The sequence below is a fragment of the Quercus suber genome, unplaced genomic scaffold, assembly GCF_002906115.3.
Source record: "Quercus suber isolate HL8 unplaced genomic scaffold, Cork oak 2.0 scaffold_167A, whole genome shotgun sequence".
NCBI lineage: Eukaryota > Viridiplantae > Streptophyta > Magnoliopsida > Fagales > Fagaceae > Quercus > Quercus suber.
Window position 1 is genome coordinate 284,521 of NW_027071807.1, and position 23,142 is coordinate 307,662.

The 23,142-nt window shown below is 34.2% G+C and overlaps 1 protein-coding gene and 1 non-coding gene across 3 annotated transcripts; both read right to left on the reverse strand.

Moving 5' to 3' along the window:
- Nucleotides 1-1,652: 1,652 nt before the first annotated feature.
- Nucleotides 1,653-7,818, reverse strand: LOC112024191 (probable serine/threonine-protein kinase WNK4). Of its 2 annotated transcripts, none has more exons than XM_024056838.2 (7): nucleotides 6,825-7,818; nucleotides 5,042-5,307; nucleotides 4,269-4,492; nucleotides 4,022-4,179; nucleotides 3,643-3,946; nucleotides 3,083-3,421; nucleotides 1,653-2,409 (listed from the first exon to the last, which is right to left on the reverse strand). In XM_024056838.2, exons 1-7 carry the CDS (start codon nucleotides 6,912-6,914, stop codon nucleotides 1,943-1,945), a joined length of 1,848 nt encoding a protein of 615 aa, XP_023912606.2. In that variant the 5' UTR covers nucleotides 6,915-7,818; the 3' UTR covers nucleotides 1,653-1,942. The 2 variants fall into 2 exon arrangements, with proteins under 2 accessions (XP_023912606.2, XP_023912605.2); XM_024056837.2 differs by having other exon boundaries at nucleotides 1,653-2,454.
- A 15,094-nt stretch (nucleotides 7,819-22,912) lies between these two features.
- On the reverse strand, nucleotides 22,913-22,983 carry TRNAG-GCC (transfer RNA glycine (anticodon GCC)). Its single transcript has one exon. It is a non-coding gene; the product is annotated as a tRNA-Gly (tRNA).
- Nucleotides 22,984-23,142: the final 159 nt, after the last annotated feature.

Consider the following 23,142-nt stretch of genomic DNA (forward strand, 5'->3'; position numbering starts at 1 on the left):
TGTTACAGGTTGAAAGCTCACAGAGAATTCAAGGGGTAAGGGTGGGTAACAGGGGTCTTTTTTTCACTCATTTGTTTTTTGCTGATGATTTCTTGCAGTTTTTTAGGAATGATAAGTACTCTTTAAAAAAACTGCAAAACACCCTTGATTGTTATTGAAATATCTCTAGTCAGAAGATCAATTTGGGTAAATATGATCTTTTTTTTTCTCCAAATATGCCAAAAGAAACCAGGAAGCTACTGCTAGGAATCTTCAAGTTAATTTGCCGCAGTGCCCCAGCAAATACTTGGGAATCAACTTCAAGATGAGAGGAAATAGGATAGCAAATTTTCAATTCCTAATTCATAAACTCAACTTTAAGCATGGTGAAGAGACGGTAGGAAATTCTTTATTCCCACAAGAATTTTTTTTTTTTTAAATTATGGATATTCTCACAACTATTCCCCTTTTTTTTTTTTTCAATTTTAAGAAACCTCTTTTATTATTATTATTTTATTCTTTTTTTGCCACATTTTGATATTAATTAAGCTCTTATGTTACAATGAACTCAATGTAAAGTCTGCAAGTACATGGGCCACTTGGGCCATAATATGCCTAACACACTGTTTCATTTCCTGATCTCTCCACTTCTAAACCAAACTCCAAGTTGCCAACACAAGACTACTCTAACTCTATTGCTAGCCAATTTGCACTCGTTCTTCCTAGCAACACCCATCAATCCACCTTCAAAGTTCTCATCAAAATAACTTATTACCACTTACATCAACCCTAATAAAACTAAAATAAAATGCAAAGCGCTCAAACTAATGAAACAAAATATAGATAAATAATTACAAGTTATAATCCCATGTTTTTTGGAGTCAGTTATGGATTCTCAACAAATTAGGTAAAATCAATAACATATATAATAGTTTTTGTCATCCAATTCTATCAAAAGTCGTACTTTTGGTTACTTCTTTAATTGATATGTTCTTTTCTCACTAATGTTATTTTAGTCTTCCTCTTCATATTTTCATTCCCTCAACTTAACTTTCTCTTTCTTAGTAGTGTATTAATTGATAGTAAGAGTTTGATAGTTATGGGTTGGCTATCAGTGTATCCCCCTTCAAAGGAATGACTTTGTTATAGAGTGATGCTATCATGAGTGGGCTCCATTAAGGCTTTTCCACTTCTTCTTGTGTTAACCATGGTAGTATCAAAGACTCCCCCATTCAAGTCACCTTAATGTTACATGGTTAAGTTTGATTAGGAGAGGATCATACTCATAGGTAACCCATTAGCCCCATTGGGTTAGACCGTGGCAGCGTGGCTAGTTTTTCTATCTGTATATAGGTGCTAGCTGGGCCGGACCGTTACCCAGCCCATTAACCTAGAATTAACAAAATAATTTTGGGAGGGTTTTCTAAAATGCTTGATCCTAGTCTTTTACCCACAAAACTCCCAAAGGATGTGGATAGAACAAAGCAAGGGAGCCGCTCCCAAGTTTCTGAGTCCACCTAGCTATTTCGTGATTTCCTTTATATCCTACATCTAGAGGAGACTTAGCAAAATTCTTCATAAGAAATGTATTGTTTTGCCCTTTTGTTTTTTTGTTTTTTCATTTTACTTTCATATAAGGCAGAAAAGAGAATGCAAATCAAGAAATAAGAACCTTAGTTTCAAACAGGCGTTTATTCTCAAACATCACGCTCCTTGTAGACATATTTACATACAATTCTATCCAGAATTTTACTACACAGCACCTTGAATTTGCCCAATTCTCGTACCAGCTGACATTGATGCCTATTGCCTACCCCCTACCCTCTCTTTTTTTATTACAGAAGGGTCTTGAAATCAACTTCAAAACTATCTTTATACACAGAGGGCCATTCTACATTGAACTAAGCATTTTGTATGTGCCTGCATTTTTAACATATCTATCATTCTTCTCATTGAAGCACTTTCAATTTCTTCTGCTTTGATGTCCTTGCTTCCTGCCATTTTTGGTACTTCTCATTGAAAAAGCATCACCAGATGGCCGTGACACATTTTTAGAAACCTCAATTGGTGCTTGAAACCCAATATTTTCCATGGCTCCAACTGTTTTGAATAACCTGCGCTTGTTCACCTCCTCCACCAATGACCTGTGAAGTAATTGGCTACGCACATCTACTAGAGACCTGTTTCTCATTAATCTGCAGTTGTCCACCACCACCTTTTCTTTAGAACTAGAAGCTCCACGTGATACACGTAAAACCGTGCATTGCCTGCAGAAATTACCAGCCATGGACTGGCCCGTGTTATGGACTTCCCCAGGACAGAACCTTGTACACTTGTGAGTCTTTGTGATGCTATGTTGATCTCCCCTTGTTGGACTTGTATTGGATTCATGCTCATCGCCAGATAAGTAATATAAGTTGGAATATGTTCCTGAGTGTGAAGAGCTTTGAGAGCTGGTATCATCAAGCAAATTATCTGCAGCAGCAAGTGCTTCTAATTGACATTGAGATTTGGAATTTCGAAAATTGAGACTTTCCCGAACCCTTCTAGCTTTAGCTAGGAAAATGCATCCAGACTTTCTAGGACTTCACTAGGAAAATTAACATCATACATCATGTGTATGTGAAATCAGGTTGGGGGCAGGGCCTGCCACTGGACAGACCAGCCTGAGCCTCACTCACCCAACTCAATGTTTCATGTTATTATATCCTACACAAGCATTCATGGCCCAATATTTGACGTTGGATAGGGTTTGGGCCCAAAAGCCTGAGAATGGCTTGGAGGAATTATACACACTGACCTATATTTGTTATAACTGCATCACATGGGTTCAGTGACCAACCGGGTTCAGCACTCTCCTTTATGCCATGGTTAAGGAGAGGATATATAGTGTAACGGTTACAGAGACTTTCTAGACTTCTAGGATGTGAGGGTGGTTACATTTGTTCGATAGATAATGTCCCTTTCCTTGATTAAGTGACCATGTCTAAGTGATAGTCTAAGAAGCTTTCTATTAGAGTAGTGGTTTGTAATTCTAGTATGCATCAGTCAACAAGGGCATGTAAAGTAACATATTAAATTTGAAAGAACTAAAGTGCAATACCTTGGAGCCAATCATAGTGGTCTGCTGTTTCATCAATCCTAATTAAGCCTGATGCTGATACTTGGGATGATGAACAGGAGGAGAAAGACTGAAAGGAATGATGAGGCCCATCATCATCATCATGATCATCTTGGTAGTTAAATGTCTGGTGGGTTTCAAGATGAGACGTGTCCCTTTTTCTCCAATGTGGTACTAAAGCAGAAATCTCTCCTTCAATCATATCCGCAATTTCAAATGGTTCCCAATCAGTGATCTCCAACTCCTTCACCATCTCCGTTGCAACATCAATTGGAGTATCGGTTAAAATATCAAAAGGGAAATATATGTTTCTGGCAGAACCTGCAACAAGACGGTTAAAAAGTTTACTACTTGGGGTTGGAACTGTAGCCAGTCATTAAAATTACAGTATGTCCAGAAACTTTTAGCCAAATTTTGGACCCATTGGTTTCATGAAATATGAACTCAAATTAATCAAGAATATGCTTGGATGTGTTCCAGAACAAGGCTTTCCATAGAAATGGTTACTTTGAAACATGTGAAGGAATAGCTAAAGGTAGTACCATCCTTATCAGCAATCTGCACTTTGAGAAAGATGGAATCATCAGGATTGAGCTTCCCTGTGATTGCCATTTTCGTCCTAGTTGGATCACTCAACTTTAGTTTCTCCATATCTCTTTGACTTAAAAAAGGATTCTGGCTGCCAAGCTTTTTCAGGGGCAGCTGTTCATCTTTATCAGATGCGAGAAAGGGGTCAAGCAATAATTCTTTTGCTGATAATCTTTTTGAAGCAGTTACTAAGCATTTTCCAATAAATCTCTGTGCTTCCAAGTCTTCGATCCGGTAGAATGCTCCTGGAAGCTTCCCCTGAACAAAGAAAGTGGTTGGCTAAGACACTAGTTTGACAGACATCTATAAACTTAACATCAAAGCTGAACATACCGATGTCACTTTCTTGTAGATTTGTGCAGGGTTGGAACATTCACTATATGGGTATTCGGATGTAAGCATCTCCAAAACACACAAGCCAAATGAATATACATCAACAAGTTCATTGTAATCTTCTTCATATAATTCAGGTGCCATGAACTCCGGGGTACCTAACACATTAGAGAAGAGTTCAATTAGATATAAATAGATGAGATGAGTACCTACAAGATTCATGTGCTAATGCTAGAAAAATAAGTACCTATAACACTGTGGGCTGACTGGGAACCATGAAGAATTGCTGCTAATCCTAGATCACCAATCTTGACTTGTCCAAGATGACCATTAACAAAGATGTTATCACACTTAAGGTCTCTATGAATTACCGGAGGGTCATGGCCATGCAGATAAACTAGACCCCTTAAGATTTGGCGAGCCCAGCACTTAATCGCCCGGGTGTGTATTTTCTCATATTTCTTCCTGTATCTGTATCACACCACGATGTTGTATGTTATATTATGCAAATAATGATTCAAATTAGAGAATAACATTTCACACAAAGTACAGCTACCCAAAAGTGTGGTTCCTTACTTAGCATATCCACAGAGCTTATCTGATCCTGTTCTTTCAGATTATTCGCAGAATATTCTTTCTAATTGTGAAATGATGGTGGATAGTTTCAATTCCAATTATTTGCATATAAAAAAATCACTCCATCACTGTAAGTTTTTTTATGAAGATTATAAAAATGTAAAATGTAGAATGTAGAAGCCATAGACAGGGTATTTTTTTAAACAAGTTTTCTTTTTGTCTATATTTTTTTGCTGTAACATTAGATTGGGCGACCACAGACCCCAACACAAAATACCACGTATCTCTACTAAATTCTTTGACATATCATACAATCAAAAATTATGATCACCTAATTAAGAAGGCTGTTATTCACATGTTGTCTGCAACAAGTTTGCCTAGTTCTAAGAGTGGAAATCAAGGGATTAGTGCATTTGGCAAAAGTAGAATTGGAAAAGAAATTACTCTCTGAGCGTCCCCGAAGTAAACATTTCGGTAATGAAGTTGAAGGTCCTGCGATTAACATCAATCCAGGAGGCATGGAATTTGATGATAGAGTCATGATTAAGGGTGCTGAGGAGGTGAACCTCTGAGTACAGCCGCTGCAAATCATCTGGTGAGCGAAGCACCTCATTCAGTTTTACTTGATTCCATGCCACCTCAATCCCAAGGACCTCATCGATGGCCTTGTACACTTTCTTCATTGCTCCTTTTCCAAGAACTTCATTAAACTAGGAATCACAAAGAGAATACTATCATCACGTCAAAATATTCAGTATTACCATTGATCAAGTAATCAACCAACAAAGTTAAAAGGAAAAAAAATAAAAATAAAAAAGAAGATCAGGTAATGTTGCAATAGAATATGACACTTCTTCTTGACCATTCCAAGCAAAATAATTAAGCAAGGCTTACAAAATAATAAATGTGTGCATAAGTAAGCAAGAGAAACGGTATACAACCATTGTCATCGACATCATCAAGTTTCATCCGATCTGGATTGGTCTTGGATACAAGAGTCATGTTTAATCACATTCAAGTTACCTGCCTATTCATGAATACATTGCCTGTTTTATGTTTTCCATTCAAAGGCTTCTGTCGGTTCAAGTTTCTTGTTATTCCTTTGATAATACTCTCCTATACCTTCTATTGGAAACAAGAAAATATTTGATCATGTGTCCTGGTCACTATATATATAATTGTCTTGGTATTTCAAGGTGTAGTTTCAGAGTGCATGAAATTATCATACTCAAGTCCCACAGAAGAAAAATGACATTTTTTTTCCATGAGTGAAAAATCCTAACAAAATTCTTACACGAGCTAATAATAAGATCTATTGATCATTTCACTACTAAAACTTATCAGAGTGATGTTAAGCACCACAAACAATCACGGTCCAAGCATTTCACCAAGTTAAAATCACTTACCAAACTCCAGTGTATGAAAACAATTTTATCAACATTTTGCATTCATGTACAAAGTCGAGACAACAATTGGTCCTTCATTAAGATTCGCTAAATCACTAGTAATTGGAAACACTACGCTGAATATTTCTCAGACAACAACAAACTAGCATATAAATGAAACTTGCTATTTCCTAATTAAGATAATCATCTACCCGGTGATTAAGCTTCACCAGAAGCAACTAGTCCCGATAATATAGTAGGTACAGTATATTATCGGCATGACATATGCATAAGAGTAATATATTGTAGAACTCTCAGCTGTTACGTTGAACGCTTCAAATTAATAATACTTTTGCCAATAATAAATTAACAACTGTCAACGATAATATATTATATTTGTGAACCAAATTACGCCATGGAAAAGCTTTTTTGTTTTTCTTTTTTTTCTTTTTTTGTTTTTCTAACCAAAAAAAAAAAAGCTTTTTTTTGTTTTTCGTTCGAAACCAGGAAAAAAAAAAGCTTTAGACTTAAGACGCTCCCAGCACTGCAAATCCTTGAATAACATTTAGTAAAAAAAGAAAAAGGAAATTATTTGTTTGCCCCAAAAGCAAAACAAGAAAATTTCAGACAAAAGAAAAAACAATAATCAGTATAACAAGCTGTGCACATGGCGTTGAAAGACGTGTTTTGTTTTGTTGTTCGTTCTTTAAAATTTGTAAACTATATATGGCAACAGACACAGAAATCAACAATTCTAATGAATCATATATAACTCATCAAAAAAGAGAATCATATAATATAATCCAAAGAGATATTAAAAAAAGGCTGTAACTTTAGCTTACTCTGCCATATCGACCGGTGGGATCGGCTTCCACGTATCCATATTCCGATTTGGACTCATTAGTGCGTTCTCCAATATGGGTCCGGAACATGTTGAGCTCCCAAGGACCAAAGCACCAACCTTCTTGTTGTTGTCGTCGTCCAAGAGAGACAAGAACTGCCCACCTAGCTAACCGAACTTTTGGTGAGAGATGTTGGGACAATTCAAATTCCCAGTCTGTTAAGGATTTCAGATTCTTACGTAAAATCTTTTAGCTAGGTAAGTAAGTAAAAGGAACTAGTAATTAAAATTCAAAGTAGTAATAAAAAATAAAAAAAACTGAAAAAACGTGCTCTAAATCCGCGGCTTTCCCTCGTGATTTTCGTAGGAGAAAACACCGAAGAGGAGCCAGAAAAGCCTGGAGTAGTCAATCCTCAGCATGATCCATGCCATTTCCACAACCGCACGTGAGAAGTCGTAGTTCTTAGCAAACATTTAGATTTATCTCTGTGTTTTTGTTTTGTTTTTTTTTTTTTAAGGTAAAAAGAAATAAAATACGAGGTTTACGATTTGACAAAAGTTTGAGAGTGAAATGTTATTGGCAAAGGTTGGTGGAGTGGTAGGAATTTTACTAATTCGGATTAACCCAATAAAGATAAGCAGAAAGAATATGTTTTTTTTACTTTAAGAGAGAAGATGCTAGGAATATTAGAATGAGGGTGAGAAGCAATTGTGGGATGTGAGGAGGGACAGTTTCGGGAGCTTATTAAGATTGAAGGAGTGCTTGGATACGGAATTTGAAGAATCTGTGGCCATGCTTTGGTGGTAACATTTGTGGATAACAAAGAGAAGAAAAAAAAATCAGAAATGGGGCTCTTAAAGCAGAGAGAGAGAGAGAAAGAGATTTGAAAGGTAAAAGCAAAGGGATTTGGAAGAGAGAAGAGCAAAAATAGAAGGAAAATATGGGGACCGAGTTTGGTTTTGGTGTTGGTGGTAGTGGACCAAAGTGTTGAGGGTGGCTTGTCTTAAATAAAAGAGAATGAGACGGAACTGTATGACGTTGTACTGTGGAGGGGGAGTGTGGAAGTGGGGGAGGTGTGGCCCCCACAAAAGGTCGAGGTGGCGGCCTTCCTAGGGATGATGATGATGATTGTGATTGTATCATCACATAACATCAATGCTTTGGGAGATGTTTTTCTTTTCCGAAAATCTTTATATATTATTGTCGGGCACTCTGTCTGTTGAGACTACAAAGTTACGAGGTTTTTTTTTTCTTCCAAATTACTGGTTTAAAGAAAAAATATTAATTTATTTTTTTTAAAATGTAAATTTTAAAAATTTAACCATTATTTTTTATATTTTTAATATGTATGTCAAATTTCGTTCAAATTAAATATTATTTATTATTCAATCAATAAATTTATTTGTTATGCATAATTATAACATAGGTATTAATTTTTTATCTTTGGACCAAAGTGTTGAGGTTGGCTTGTCTTAAATAAAAGAGAATGAGACGGAACTGTATGACGTTGTACTGTGGAGGGGGAGTGTGGAAGTGGGGGAGGTGTGGCCCCCACAAAAGGTCGAGGTGGCGGCCTTCCTAGGGAGGATGATGATTGTGATTGTATCATCACATAACATCAATGCTTTGGGAGATGTTTTTCTTTTCCGAAAATCTTTATATATTATTGTCGGGCACTCTGTCTGTTGAGACTACAAAGTTACGAGGTTTTTTTTTTCCAAATTACTGGTTTAAAGAAAAAATATTAATTTATTTTTATTAGATGTGAATTTTGAAAAATTAACTATTGTTTTTTATATTTTTAATATGTATGTCAAATTTCGTTCAAATTAAATATTATTTATTATTCAATCAATAAATTTATTTGTTATGCATAATTATAACATAGGTATTAATTTTTTATCTTTTTAAAATTTTACAATTATGAAGGATATAATAAAAATATGCAATCTAAGAATTAGATTTTTAAAATTCACATTTAATAAAAAAAATTAAAGAGTTTTTCTTCAATTTCCTTTTAAAATAATATTTTTAGTTAAAATTATAAAACCGTATTTAAATTTTACAATTTTAATTAAAGTTATTTTTTTATAAATAATTTCAGCTCATATGACAATGTGATTACAATAAATATATAATTCAGAGTGCATGATTATCTTTCTTTAAAAAAATTAATAAAAAATAATAAAAAGATTGCATGATTATCACTATTCTTTTATTTATATGATAAAAAGGGTAAGTAACTTTCCAACTCTAACGACATAAAAGCAGGTTTTCTTTTTGGGATTCCACTTTTCCACCTCAGTGTGTCAAGCTTGACTGTTCTATGATGATGAGCAAACTTTGGCTGGGCTGGCTCGACCCAGCTCTGCCACGCAGTTTATGGTTTGGTTACGTGCTTAATGCGGTTTCCAAGGGCAAATACATACATTTAAGAGTGATTACGTATTTCCATTTTTGTTTTCTTGTTTTTACTTTCATTTAAAAATTATTATAGCAAATTGTGGCCAATTCGGATTCTTGATTAAGAGTTTCATATTTTTAAGAAATTATTTCTTAATATCAACTGTCAACATTGCTTCAATTTATTAACCAACAAATCGTTTCAAGTTTTATTATATTATAATCTAATTTAGAGTTACTTACTTTTGGAAAACTCTATGAATAAATTTTAGTTATGAAATTGAGTATAATTTTACTCAATAAAAAAAGTATTATTACGTATTTTAAAAATCTAATTGTTGAATTGCATATTCTTTACACTTTTAATATACATTTCAAATTTTGTGTCAATTGGATATTATTTACTATATGACCTATCAACTTATACTTTATACATAATTTTAAATTACAAAATCTTGCAATTTAAACAATTTATTAATCATATAGCTTGTAGGATCTATATTTGTAGCTCAAACCCAAAAGATATGGAATATGAGCCCAACAAACCCAATACAATGAATTTGTAGAGAATTTGTGAAAAAGCTGGGCTGATGGTGAACTAAACAACGTCTAATAAAGGTTCAACAAATAAATAAATGTAAGAACAAACTTGAAATTTGAATAAATTATTGTCAGAGAAGACAAACTTTTGTTTATATAATTCTTAGAGCTACAATAAACTTTTCTTCTCCCTTCCTTTTTCTCTTTTTTTTATCCCCCCTCATGAGATGTCCTTTACATTTATATAGTTTTCTTTTTGTGTATCTTAATCGTACACTTGTTCTTCATCTAAGCATTCAATTGAGTATATGTCCCATCATGTATCTTCTTTAGCTCTCCATGAGTGGTGGTAGCTGAGGCTACACTGTTCAGGAGTCTTCTCCACATAAATGCGGCTAGAAAAGTTGCTGCAGTACATTTAATGCGGTGATAGCAGTTCTTCCCTTAGATATTTCTCTGTTCTTATCATCTTTATACGTGTATGAAGTTCATCCTTATCGTTAGAACCTCCTGGAAGATTGCCCAAGCCACCCAGATGTTTGCTTGACCAGTATTCTTCATATCCGAGAAGGATATACTCCTCGGACTATATTCCTCTATCACTTCCTTGCATGGTTCTCCAGTCCGGGGCCTTTTCCAATCATTTGCTCCTCCTCGGACATACTCATATCTTCAAATAGGGCCCAAGGCCCAAAATATAAATTTGGGCTTTTATCCTCATATAGTTATTGATCTTTAATTTTATAGAAATTTTGTAACTATACAGGATATAAGAATAAGACATAATCCAATAGTGGATTTGTCAAAATTCACCTTTAATAAAAAGATATTAAGTAAAGATGTAACCTAAGGTTACAACCAATTTTGTAGCTAAACTTTATCCTAAATCTATTAACTTATTTTATTTAAAATTAAATTGAGTACTAAGTCTTTTTTTTTTTCCTTCTTTTTGCTAAGAAAATTGAGTACATGTCTAGTTGTACTTAAAAAGAGTTTAGGTATAAACTAGTGATGACAATTAATGGTTTTAGCCCTGTATGGCTTACTTCAGTGAGTTTTTATGAAGCACAGAATTAAATTTAGATACAACAAAAATCTTAACGATTAATATTTTCCTACCAATTTGGAAGAAAGTACATGTTGTGAGCGTGAAACAGTTGTTTGTTTCTTTGTTTTCCAAAAAAAAAAAAAAAAGCGCAACTGACTGAGCACTACATCAATGAGTTATGTAGTTCAGAATTAAATTTAGGTTTAACAAAAATTTTAACAATTAAGATTTTCATACCAATTTGGAAGCATGTATGGGTTGTATGCAGTCAATTTATAAGGCAATTTACTGTTGTTTGTTTCTTCATTTTCTAAAAAACGAGTGACTAACCAACCACAATTACAATTCTTAGTTTAATTCTATTATAAACAATTTCTCCATATAAGGCTTACTTCATTGAATTTTTATGTAGCTTGAAAATAAATTCAGTTTTAACAACTAAGATTTTCCTACCAATTCCCCCTCAAAAAAAAAAAAAAAAAAAATTTCCTACCAATTCAGAAGTACTTATTGTATGCAGTCCATGGGTCCGTTTGGATTGAACTTATTGTTGCTGAAACTGAAAACTGAAAATACTGTAACAAAATAATTTTTAAATGTGTAAATAGTACCGTGGGACTCATTTTTAATATTTTTTAGTGTGTGAACAGTGCCAAACAGTGCATAAACAGTGTTTTTTGTCTCTATACAGTAAAATCATGTGATTTTACTGATCATGTGATTTTACTGTTCACTTTCCGGGAAAAAAAAAAAAAAAAAAAAAGGAAAAATGCAAAACGCAAAACGTGGACTCAGCTTTCAGCTGAGTCCAAACGCCCTCAATGTATAAGACAATTTATTGATTTGGAAGAGCGTGAAACCATTGTTTTGTCTCTCTTCTTTCCATTAAACATGTACATGCTTCTATGTAGCTCGGAATTAAATTTAGGTTTGACAAAAATCTTAATATCTAAGATTTTCCTACAAATTTGGGAGCATGTACATGTTGTATGCAATCAATGTATATAACAACTTATTGATTTGGAATAACATAAAATGGTTGTTTATTTGTTCATTTTTTAGAAACCAGGTGATTGACCAAGCACAATTACAAACTCTTATTCTAATCCTATAACAAACAATTTTTTGCATATAAGGCTTTTTTCATTGAGTTTTCATGTAGCTTGAAATTAAATTTGGGTTTAACAAAAATATTAACGAATGAGATTTTACTACCAATTGGGAAGAATGTACATGTAGTATGCAATCAACTTTATCCATATAAGGCTTCGTTCTGTTTTTATGTAGTTTGGAATTAAATTTAGGTCTTGAAAAAAAATCTTAATGGCTAAGTTTTCCTACAAATTTTGAAGCACGAACATGTTATATGCAATTAATGTATAAGATAATTTATTGATTTGAAAGAGCTTGAAACAGCTTCTTGGTTTTTCATTTTCTAGAAAACGGACGATTCATCGAACACGGTTTTTGCCATATAAGGCTTACTTCATTGAGTTATGTAGCTTGGAATTAAATTTAGGTCTGACAAAAATCTTGACAATTGAGATATTTCTACCAATTCGAAAAGAATGTGCATGTTGTATGCAGTAAATGTATAAGATAATTTATTGATTTGGAAGAGCGTGAAATCGTTTTTTGTTCTTCGTTTTCCAAAAAATGGGTGATTGACCAAGCATAATTACAAACTCTTACTTTAATCTAATTATAAGCAGTTTTTTCCATATAAGACTTACTTCATTGAGCTTTTATGTAGTTCGAAATTGAATTTAGGTTCAACAAAAATCTTAACAGTTGAGGTTTTCCTACCAATTTGGAAGCATGCACGTATTGTATACAATCAATGTATAAGGGAATTTGTTGATTTGAAATAGCGAGAAATGGTTGTTTGTTTCTTCCTTTTCTTAAAAACAAGTGACTGACCAAGCACAATTACAAACTCTTATTCTAATCCAATTACAAACGATTTTCTCCATATAAGGCTTACTTCATTAAGTTTTTATGTGGCTTGGAATTAAATTTAGGTCTGATAAAAATCTTGACTGTTGAGATTTTCCTACCAATTTGAAAGAATGTACATTTTGTATGTAGTCAATGTAAAAGATAATTTATTTATTTGGAAGAGCATGAAACAGGTTTTTGTTTCTTCGTTTTCCAAAAAACGGGTGACTGACCAAGCACAATTACAAACCTTTATTCTTTTCTTTTTTTTTTTAGAGATAATTATAACATGCTGCTAACCTCGCAACTCGAATTCTTTCTTCCCTAGACCCTAAACACTTGGTGTATGGAGAGGTGTCAATTTAGCTATAAGGCTTTTGGCTTACAAACCTTTATTATAATCTTATTATAAACTATTTTTTCCATACAAGACTTAATTCATTGAGCTTTAATATAGTTCATAATTAAATTTAGGTTTGACAAATATCTTAAAGATGAAATTTTCCTACTGTAGGGATAAGGGCCCAAAAATTGTATATTGGGCTTTAGGCCTTAGCTGAGGACGTTGATTGGTCCGAGCTAGGATGGATAAACAGTAGTAGGGATGTTAAGTTCAGAAGCCCTTGAGTAAGATGCAAATGGAAAGATTGGGAAAGGTGGTCCGATGAGGATTACCTTCTCGGATGAGAAAAGTACGGATCAAATATATATCTTATCACTCAAGGTGACTTTCCAAGACGTTCTACTGATAGGGACTTGTATTATGAGCGTACATAAGGGATGGAAGCTCAAAATATCTAAGGAAAAGTTGTTGCCACCGCATTAAATGTTCTGTAGCTAATTTTCTGGTTGCATTTATGTGGAAAAGACTCATGAACAGTGCTGCATTGGCTATCCCAACTCACAGAGGGCTAGAGAGTGTGTCCGATGGAACAAGCACTCAAGTAGTGGCTTGGATGATTAACAAATGGAGGGCCAAGATCATTAAGAGAAAGATATATAATGTAAGATACCCCTAGAGAAAGGGGGATCGAAAAATCAAGAGAGAAATACTATAACAGTTGGAAACCACACTTGTAATCAGACTTAAGAGCAATATAGAAGAACCAGCCTCCTTGGATTTTGCCGAGGACATTCTTCCTTGGTGTAAATTTGTTATCTTTATCCCTTTGTCATTGAGATCTATTTTACTTGTTACTTGATTCATTAAAGCCCAGTTTTCCAACTCATTCTCTATGAATTCATTGTTTTTGGCTTTTTAGGCCTAAGTTCATCCACCTTTTGGGCTAGGAAACCAAATATGGTCCTTACACCTACCAATTTTGAAGCATTTATGCGTGGTATGCAATCAATGTGTAACAAAATTTGTTGATTTGGAATAGCGAGAAATGGTTGCTTAATTCTTTGTTTTCTAGAAAATTGGTGACTGATCAAACACAATTACAAACCTTTAGTCCAATCCAATTACAATTTCTCCATATAAGTCTTCGTTGAGTTTTTATGTAGCTTAGAATTAAATTTAGGTCAGACAAAAATCTTAACTACTGAGATTTTCCTACCAATTTGAAAGAATGTACATGTATGCAGTCCTTTTTTTTTTTTTTGGCTGGGATTGTATATAGCTAATGTATAAGATAATTTATTAAGTTGGAAGAGTGTGAAATAGTTGTTTGTTTCTTTGTTTCCCAGAAAAGGTGATTAACCTAGCTTAATGAAAAACTCTTAGGGCATGTTTGGTACACTAAATGTGGATTACAATAGGAATGATAATCTTTATTACCATGAATAAAATATATTGTAATGGAATAACTAAACCTATTCATTAGTTTGGTTATGAGTTGTAACATTAGAATAAAACTTATGGTCTATTTTAGGAAATATAAGATATTTCCTAAAAAATAGTATATTTTAAATTTTAGAGAGATGAGTTATTTTTTGATGATTTTTTTATTTCCATAAGAAAGTTTATTTATTTGGAAATATATTAAATTTAGAAATTATTACATCTAATAAGGAATAGCTATTACAAGGGATAGCCATTTTTCCCCGCCCCGCTTAACCCACCCTCCCGCTTCGCCCTGTGTGGAGTAGGGTGAGGATGGGGTAAGATTTTAGCCCCAACCATAAGGCGGGGCGAGGATGGGTTTAGACTTTTTAGACTCGCCCCACCCCGCCCGCCCTTCCCAATCCTTGCCGCACCCCGCATTGCTAAAGGTTACAATTGTAAATTTCTTTATAACTTAAACCTACTATTTAAACAAACATATCAATATTAGCTTATTTTATTCTACTTAATGTGATTCTCTGCCTTTATTTTATTATGTGTTATCCTATGAGATTTTTTTTTTTATGATTGTCTTGTTAAACACTTGAATATATTATTCAATTTTTTCTAAAAATTGATTTGATTTGATGAGATAAATTTAGTTGTAATTTCAAGTATATTTTTATCAATAAAATAGGTTTCATTAAAAAAATTATACTAATTGTATGGCAAATTAACAAAAAGTAGAGTTTTACGGAGTGAGGCGAGGCTTCACGGGGTCTCAAGTGGCGAGAATGGGGTGAGAAAGTTTTCCCCGTCATGCGAAGCGAGGCGGGCTGGGATGGGGCAAGACAAAACCATGAGGGGCGAGGACAAAGACCCTATCCTTCAGCCCTACCCCGCCCCGCCCCATTGTCATCCCTAGCTATTACAACCCTTTTAGAGAAGAATAGTTATTCATCATTTTAAAGAACAAATATTCATAAGGAATGATTATTTCTTATAATAAAAACATAATCAAACTATTGAATAGTTAAATCATAGGAATAACTGTTACATTACAGTGTTTATTACAGTCTACCAAATGTGCCCTTAGTCTAATCTTATTACAAACGGTTTTCTCCATATAAGGCTTACTACATTAAGTTTTTAGGTAACTTGGAATACAATTGAGATTTTTTCTATCAATTTGGAATCATGTACATGTTGTATGCAGTCAATTTAGTAGTAGACTCAACAGCATGAAATTTTACCTAAGCCTACAAGTAAAATTTATAATAATTTTTATAAACTAAAATTTATAAATTTTTTTTTTATAAACTAAAATTTATAACTAAATTGTGAATTTATATAAGCATTTGGTATAACTTATCTTTATTGATTTATTTTGTCTAAAAAATAAGTGAGACAGAAATACAGCTATATAAAAAAAAATTAAGATTTTAAACAACTGTACCTAATAATAAAGTTACCCGAAATAAGCTTGATACAAACATGCAGGCAAAAAATAAGCCGCCCATGAGATTTGATTTTTAGACAATAGAGAAGACTAACGGTGGGTAGCACTGGCATAGTAGCAGGAACGCCCACATCATTCATGCCCAAGCATTTTTAGTAGTGGCCTAGTGGATTGACAAAACTACAAGTCTTTCTTTTTCAATTTTCTACTCAATATATCTTGCACTTAAAAGTTGAAAGAGTCCTTCACTTATTATATTCTTATCCTCTTTTTCTTAATATTTCCTTTTATATTCGGGACCCACTCTATTATCAAGCTAATTTTCATCTCAATATCATTGTCTATGCCTCTCTGTAGAATCCATAAATAAATAAATTAAATGATCAAAATTATACTATGGTTGGGTTTGGATACGATGGATAGTCACGGCGCGTTTTGCTTCCTGCGTTTTCTCTTTTTTTTTCTTTTTTTTTTCTTTTTTTTGCCGCAATTGTTGACATTTTGGGGACAAAATTTACTGTTCACGCACTGTTCACACACTGTTTACGCACTGTTTATGCACTGTTCACGTAATATTTAATATTAAAAGTGGGTCCCACGATACTATTTACACATTTAAAAATTATTTTGCTACAGTATTTTCAGCAACAATCAGTTTTTATCAACTTTCAGCAACAATAAGTGCTATCCAAACGGACCCTATAACTGACTATCTGATTTTCGTGCCGTGTCCACAGTACTCTATTTACCATTTTGCATCGGCTTACCCAAAAAAAAAAAAAAAAAAAAATGAATCAGACAAATCTTAAAAAAAAAAAAAAATAGATCAATAAATAAATACCCGTTTGGATACAGCTTTTAATCCCAACATTTGCGTTTTGCGTTCTTTTTTTTTTTTCTTTTTTCTTTTTCTTTTTTTTGAGAAGCACGTTTCAGCAAGCAAAATGTTTTTTCAGTGGATCTTGTGCACAATTCACGAGACCCACAAACTTCTTTTTTTCAATAAAACTTTATTAAAAAATGTCTCACAGTACTATTTACACATTTAAAAATCATTTTGTTGCAATATTTTTAGTTTTCAAGTATGCAAACGAATCCTAAATTTACAACTTTTACAGTAACTACATGAAAGTGACAAAGAATCAATTATAGTCAACCACATAAGAGAATTGTGATAAAAATTGTGGATTTATTTGTAGTGCTAGAATGAACCTGAATGCATTTGACTAAATTAATAATCAGGTGAAGAAGTTGATTAAATTAAGTGCATAAAATGAACCGAAGATAATGATTGGGGAAATAGCCATCGCGGATTATTATATAATATACTAAGTAATAATAGTACATTGTCTAAGCATGCCCCACTAAAAAAAAATAATTGAACTTTTATTTCAACGTGCGATCAAATTTGTATTCATTTGCAAAAAATAATTGAAGAAGTTTCAAAGAGTGATCAATTTGGATTCATTTGAATTCTGAAATTAACTCCATTATTCAAATACGACAACAAAGTATGTTCTGTTCTTTAGTAGAAATGCGCAATACGAAAGGTTAATAATAATAATGCACATGTTACTTATTTTGTGAATTATTATATTTTATTTTAAAGTAGTGCGGATCCGCAAGCTTGGGAAATCAGTCGCCACCTGAAGGCACTAGGATCTTGCTTTGAAACTGAAACACTATAATTGCCATTTGCCACCACCACTGATCACCTCTTTCATGTTACTTTTTATGGTGTGGTTAATCATTAGTTATAAGAAACTTTTTTATGAAAAATTTTAAAAAAATTGTCAAAAAAGTGAGTTGTTTTTTCATTTTTTTTTATAAAAAGTTTCTTAAAATAATTTACTAATATATATCTTAATGGCATATGTGGGGCCAAAGAATTTGGCAATTCCGGCCCATTTCATAATGAGCCCAAGGCCCACGCCGAGGAGGAAGGAATGTCCGAAAATGAACAAAGAAAGTCCAAATTGCCGAAAACGATCTTGTCCTCGGTCAACCAAGATCATAGAAAGGAAGAGTGACACGCCACCTAAGGCAACCTCCCAGAGCATTCCAAAAGAAAGGATGAATACAATGGACCAGTTATGGGAGCATGGTGGAGAAGCAATTCCAAGAGAAACTGTCACCTCCACATTAAATACCCACAACTAACATTCTGGCCGCATTGATGAGGAAATGACTCCTGAACAGTACTACCTCGATTACCACAACTCACAGAACGCCAGAGAGGGTGTCTGATGGGACAGACACTCAAGTATGGGCTTGTATGATCAACAAGTAGAAGGTCAAAATTGTTTAAAGAGGACTATATAATAGGAGAAGCCCACCATAAAGGGAGGGAGGAAGGCATCCTAGCGATCTCAAGAGCTCTCGCAACCACTGCCACCCAATGTACACTAAAGTAGAGCCCCTCGGATTGTGCCGAGGACAAGTTTTCTTCGATAAATTTAGCTCATTTCCGTTTGATCAACATAAAAACCCGTTTTAACTGTTATCCATGCACTCAAGTCCGGCTTTTTGGCCCGCTCTCTATAAATTCATCGTACTAGGTTCACTGGGCCAAGATCCTATTCATTTTTGGGCTTAGTCTGAAAATCAATACCCTACAGCATACATTAGTAAAACCCTAATTTTTATATGTAATATAAAACTATATGATTACACCCTTCAAGGCTCCAATGATGTGCTGCCACATCAGATTTTGTTAACTTAACCAATAGATCCTTTCACGCACAATTCTATTCTACAAATCAATTAAATAGAATTATAAGAAATAGGTACATCCCTCGAGTTGTTTGCTGCCGCCTGCCACCACCATGTCCCCCGACCACCGTTGACTATCTCCTCTAGCATCCTACAAAAGCAAAAGCCACAAAAGTTTTCCATATAAAACTGGGCCAAGATCCCATTCATTTTTGGGCTTAGTCCGAAAATCAAGACCCTACAGCATACATTAGTAAAACCCTACTTTTTATATGCAATATAAAACTATATGATTACACCCTTCAAGGCTCCAATGATGTGCTGCCACATCAGATTTTGTTAACTTAACCAATAGATCCTTTCACGCACAATTCTATTCTACAAATCAATTAAATAGAATTATAAGAAATAGGTACATCCCTCGAGTTGTTTGCTGCCGCCTGCCACCACCATGTCCCCCGACCACCGTTGACTATCTCCTCTAGCATCCCGCAAACAACATCATCGTGTTGGTGTTTTTTTAATGGCCTTGTGATCTCTCCTAAAACGCCGTCATCTCATTAGTCGACAAAAGCAAAAGCCACAAAAGTTTTCCATATAAAACTGGGCCAAGATCCCATTCATTTTTGGGCTTAGTCCGAAAATCAAGACCCTACAGCATACATTAGTAAAACCCTACTTTTTATATGCAATATAAAACTATATGATTACACCCTTCAAGGCTCCAATGATGTGCTGCCACATCAGATTTTGTTAACTTAACCAATAGATCCTTTCACGCACAATTCTATTCTACAAATCAATTAAATAGAATTATAAGAAATAGGTACATCCCTCGAGTTGTTTGCTGCCGCCTGCCACCACCATGTCCCCCGACCACCGTTGACTATCTCCTCTAGCATCCCGCAAACAACATCATCGTGTTGGTGTTTTTTTAATGGCCTTGTGATCTCTCCTAAAACGCCGTCATCTCATTAGTCGACAAAAGCAAAAGCCACAAAAGTTTTCCATATAAAACTGGGCCAAGATCCCATTCATTTTTGGGCTTAGTCCGAAAATCAAGACCCTACAGCATACATTAGTAAAACCCTACTTTTTATTTGCAATATAAAACTATATGATTACACCCTTCAAGGCTCCAATGATGTGCTGTCACATCAGATTTTGTTAACTTAACCAATAGACCCTTTCACGCACAATTCACATCCCTCGAGTTGTTTGCTGCCGCTTGCCACCACCATGTCCCCCGACCACCATTGACTATCTCCTCTAGCATCCCGCAAACAACATCATCGCGTTGGTGTTTTTTAGTGGCCTTGTGATCTCTCCTAAAACGCCGTCATTTCATTAGTCGACAAAATCAAAAGCCACAAAAGTTTTCTATATAAAAACCCAACAACTTTTATGTCATATTCCAAACTGCGCAGATTTAGTTATTTGAGTGTGTGTTATGCGGATATGTACTAAATCTCCCATCAAGTGTTTACCAAGCGGATCTTGAGTTTGTAAATGGTTACGACTAGGCCTAATTGTAACTTAATTAATCCGTTTAGGTGTAAGTGTAAATGTGGCTAGAGCTTTTCTTGGGTTTTTGTAAATAGTATTAAAGCAAACCTAGTAGCAGCATATGACTCGAGGGCACTACAACACAACGTGGGCCTTGACGAGGATGTTAGGAATTTAAGTATGACAGATTATGATACCTCAAATTGTACTGATTGGATTGAATTGTTTGAGTGTGGGTAGTGCAAGCGTGTGCTAAGTCCCAAATTGGGTGTTTACTAAATGGATATTGGATTTTGAAGTGATTATGAAAAATTCAATTACAACTCAACTAGACAGGTTGTTTACACTTTTGCTTCAGCTTCTTTCTCTTTCTAAGGCCATTTCCCTTCTCCCTCTCTCTCTCTCCATTCTCAAGTCTAAAATGTAAGGGTCATGTTTTATATAATTAGCATATCCTAAAACAAAACGCATTTTAAGTGTAATGAAGTATTAGTTTCTAGTGTGTTTAAGAAGTATAACAAGTGATTAAGCAAGTGGTATTATTGAAGACACAAGATTGCTCAAGAAAAGATAAAACTGCAAATCCTGATACCTCCTTTATACCTATCAATCTATCAAGATTTAATAAACCTCAATACATAACTCAGCACCTCTCAATCTATTGAGCCTCAAGTAAATTTAATATAAAATTCTATTTTCAACCCATAATGGCTTGGCTTCCTAGGGATTCGTGTACTAGGGTTTCAGTGCATAAAAAGACATATTTTATAGCTGTCATCACAGAAACAAAGAGACACACACATAACAGGATTTACTGTAACATTTGTGTGCCTAGAGTTTTATGTCAAGCTACTTCTGGTTCATCCATGCATGGATTGAAGAACTTTGCTCATCCAAGCGTGAATTAAAGAACTTTACAAAGCTACAACAATAAAAATGGTTGTTGTGGAGTCAGTAATGGATAGGGAGATTCATGCAAAGGAGAAGTCTTCTACAAGATCAAATCCAATTGGGGACTAGAGCTGAGACTGGTATATCTCAATAGGTTCTATATATGTAGGTATTTCGAGATAAGGCTGTAAGGTAAGATTTCTTGTACTTGTAAATGCTTTTTCTTGTTAGTGGATTCTTCAAGAATGGTGACCTCAAATTCACCTAGTAGGGTTTTGTTTTTGAGAGTTTTTTCCATCATGATCAAATCAAACACCTGCCAAGAAAGAGGAAAACACCTGATTTGATCCTTCTTCTATATGTAGAATTCGTAGGGCTCTATTGCTTACATGTCATAGTAAGCTCAGACTTGGCCGAGCTTATCTGTTACTGTGGATGACCAAGTTGCCACTTCATCGATAATGAGCTACCAAACACATCCAGCCAAGGTGTCATGTCATCATCTTTCTTTGAGGTGCTACATCAGCACCATGCTCATTAATAAATATCAAATTTTATTACAATGTAGCTTGCCTAACACAGTAACACAAGTACATGTTTCAATACTACCTATCTAAGCAAACAATTTTTAAAGCTAAGCTTAAATAGGTTATTGTTTTGGTACATTAACTATAGGGGATGACACCATAGATGGAATAATGGAACCCAGTCTTTCTTTATTGGGGAGCCAAACATATTATTGGACTAGGAGAGACTTTTGGAAAGTTAGATAAGATACGAGGAAAGATAACATTAACATATGATGTTGTCATGTTGTGTATTCTGACTTAGGGAGCTCATTTGCTCCTTCTACCTCTAGCTCCACCGATGATAGCATACTAAAATGTCGAAATTCTGCTTGAAATCAAGAGAGTTTGATATAATAATGCTATATATATATAAACAATTTTACAATATTTTTACAAACTATTGATGTGACAAATTCATATTGGTTCTTATCTGAGCTCGTCACTAACATCACTTTTTTACTTACCAATAATCGTTCACCACATCAACTGTTTATAAAATAATTCTTTATAAAATAATTCGTGGCTTTAGTGTTATCCTTTAAAAAAAAAAAAACAAAGTTACATAATGTGTAGGATATAATGAAATGGACAGATGAAATGAATTTGGTCATTAGCAAGTAGTAGAATATATTGGTGATCGAAACATGACACGCTTTTAGAAAAGTGCTGTGGCATATGAAAGATGACCACGCCCAACGGCAAAGGCCCCATGAAAAAGACTTTATTTGCGTCTTCCCACCACAATGAAGGCAACTGGGTCATGCTTTGTTGTGACAGGTTTAATCTGTTGGCTTTAATTTTTATGCCTCACTCGTTTTGACTCAATATTTATTTAGTGGGACTTGAGTTTAATAAGAGTAATTATTCGTTGGTGAATTGGTAAAAACCTTAGCAGTAAGTTTGATTGTCAAATGATAAATAATTTATCATGATAATCATGAAGAAACAGGGAAAAAAAAAGTAGAGAAAGATAATCAAACATTTTGATAATGGTAAAAAAAAATGTGAGGGGAGGAGGTGGAAAGAAATGTTTCACGTTTCATATTTCATGCCTTCATTGTAATGATGATTTTACTATATATTCATTTTAATGATATAATTTCACCACATGAAAAATACTTGTTCTATCAGATCTCTGTAAAAGGGAAGCAAAAGGTTAAAAATAGTTCATTCTCAAAAACAAAAAAAAAAAAAAAAAAAGGTTAAAAATATTAATACATAATAAGTAAACCCAAACCCACAATGGATCAAAAAAGATGCACCAGCCGGGAATCGAACCCGGGTCTGTACCGTGGCAGGGTACTATTCTACCACTAGACCACTGGTGCTTGTTGTTTATTGGCTTATTTGTAATTATACTATACATAAACTTTGATTTTTTTTTTTTCATCTTTCCCACCGTTCAAACCGGATATTAAAATAGAAAACAATAGGATTGAGATTGGTGCTTTTTTGATAACTTCTTGAGTTGACATTAATCATCATTA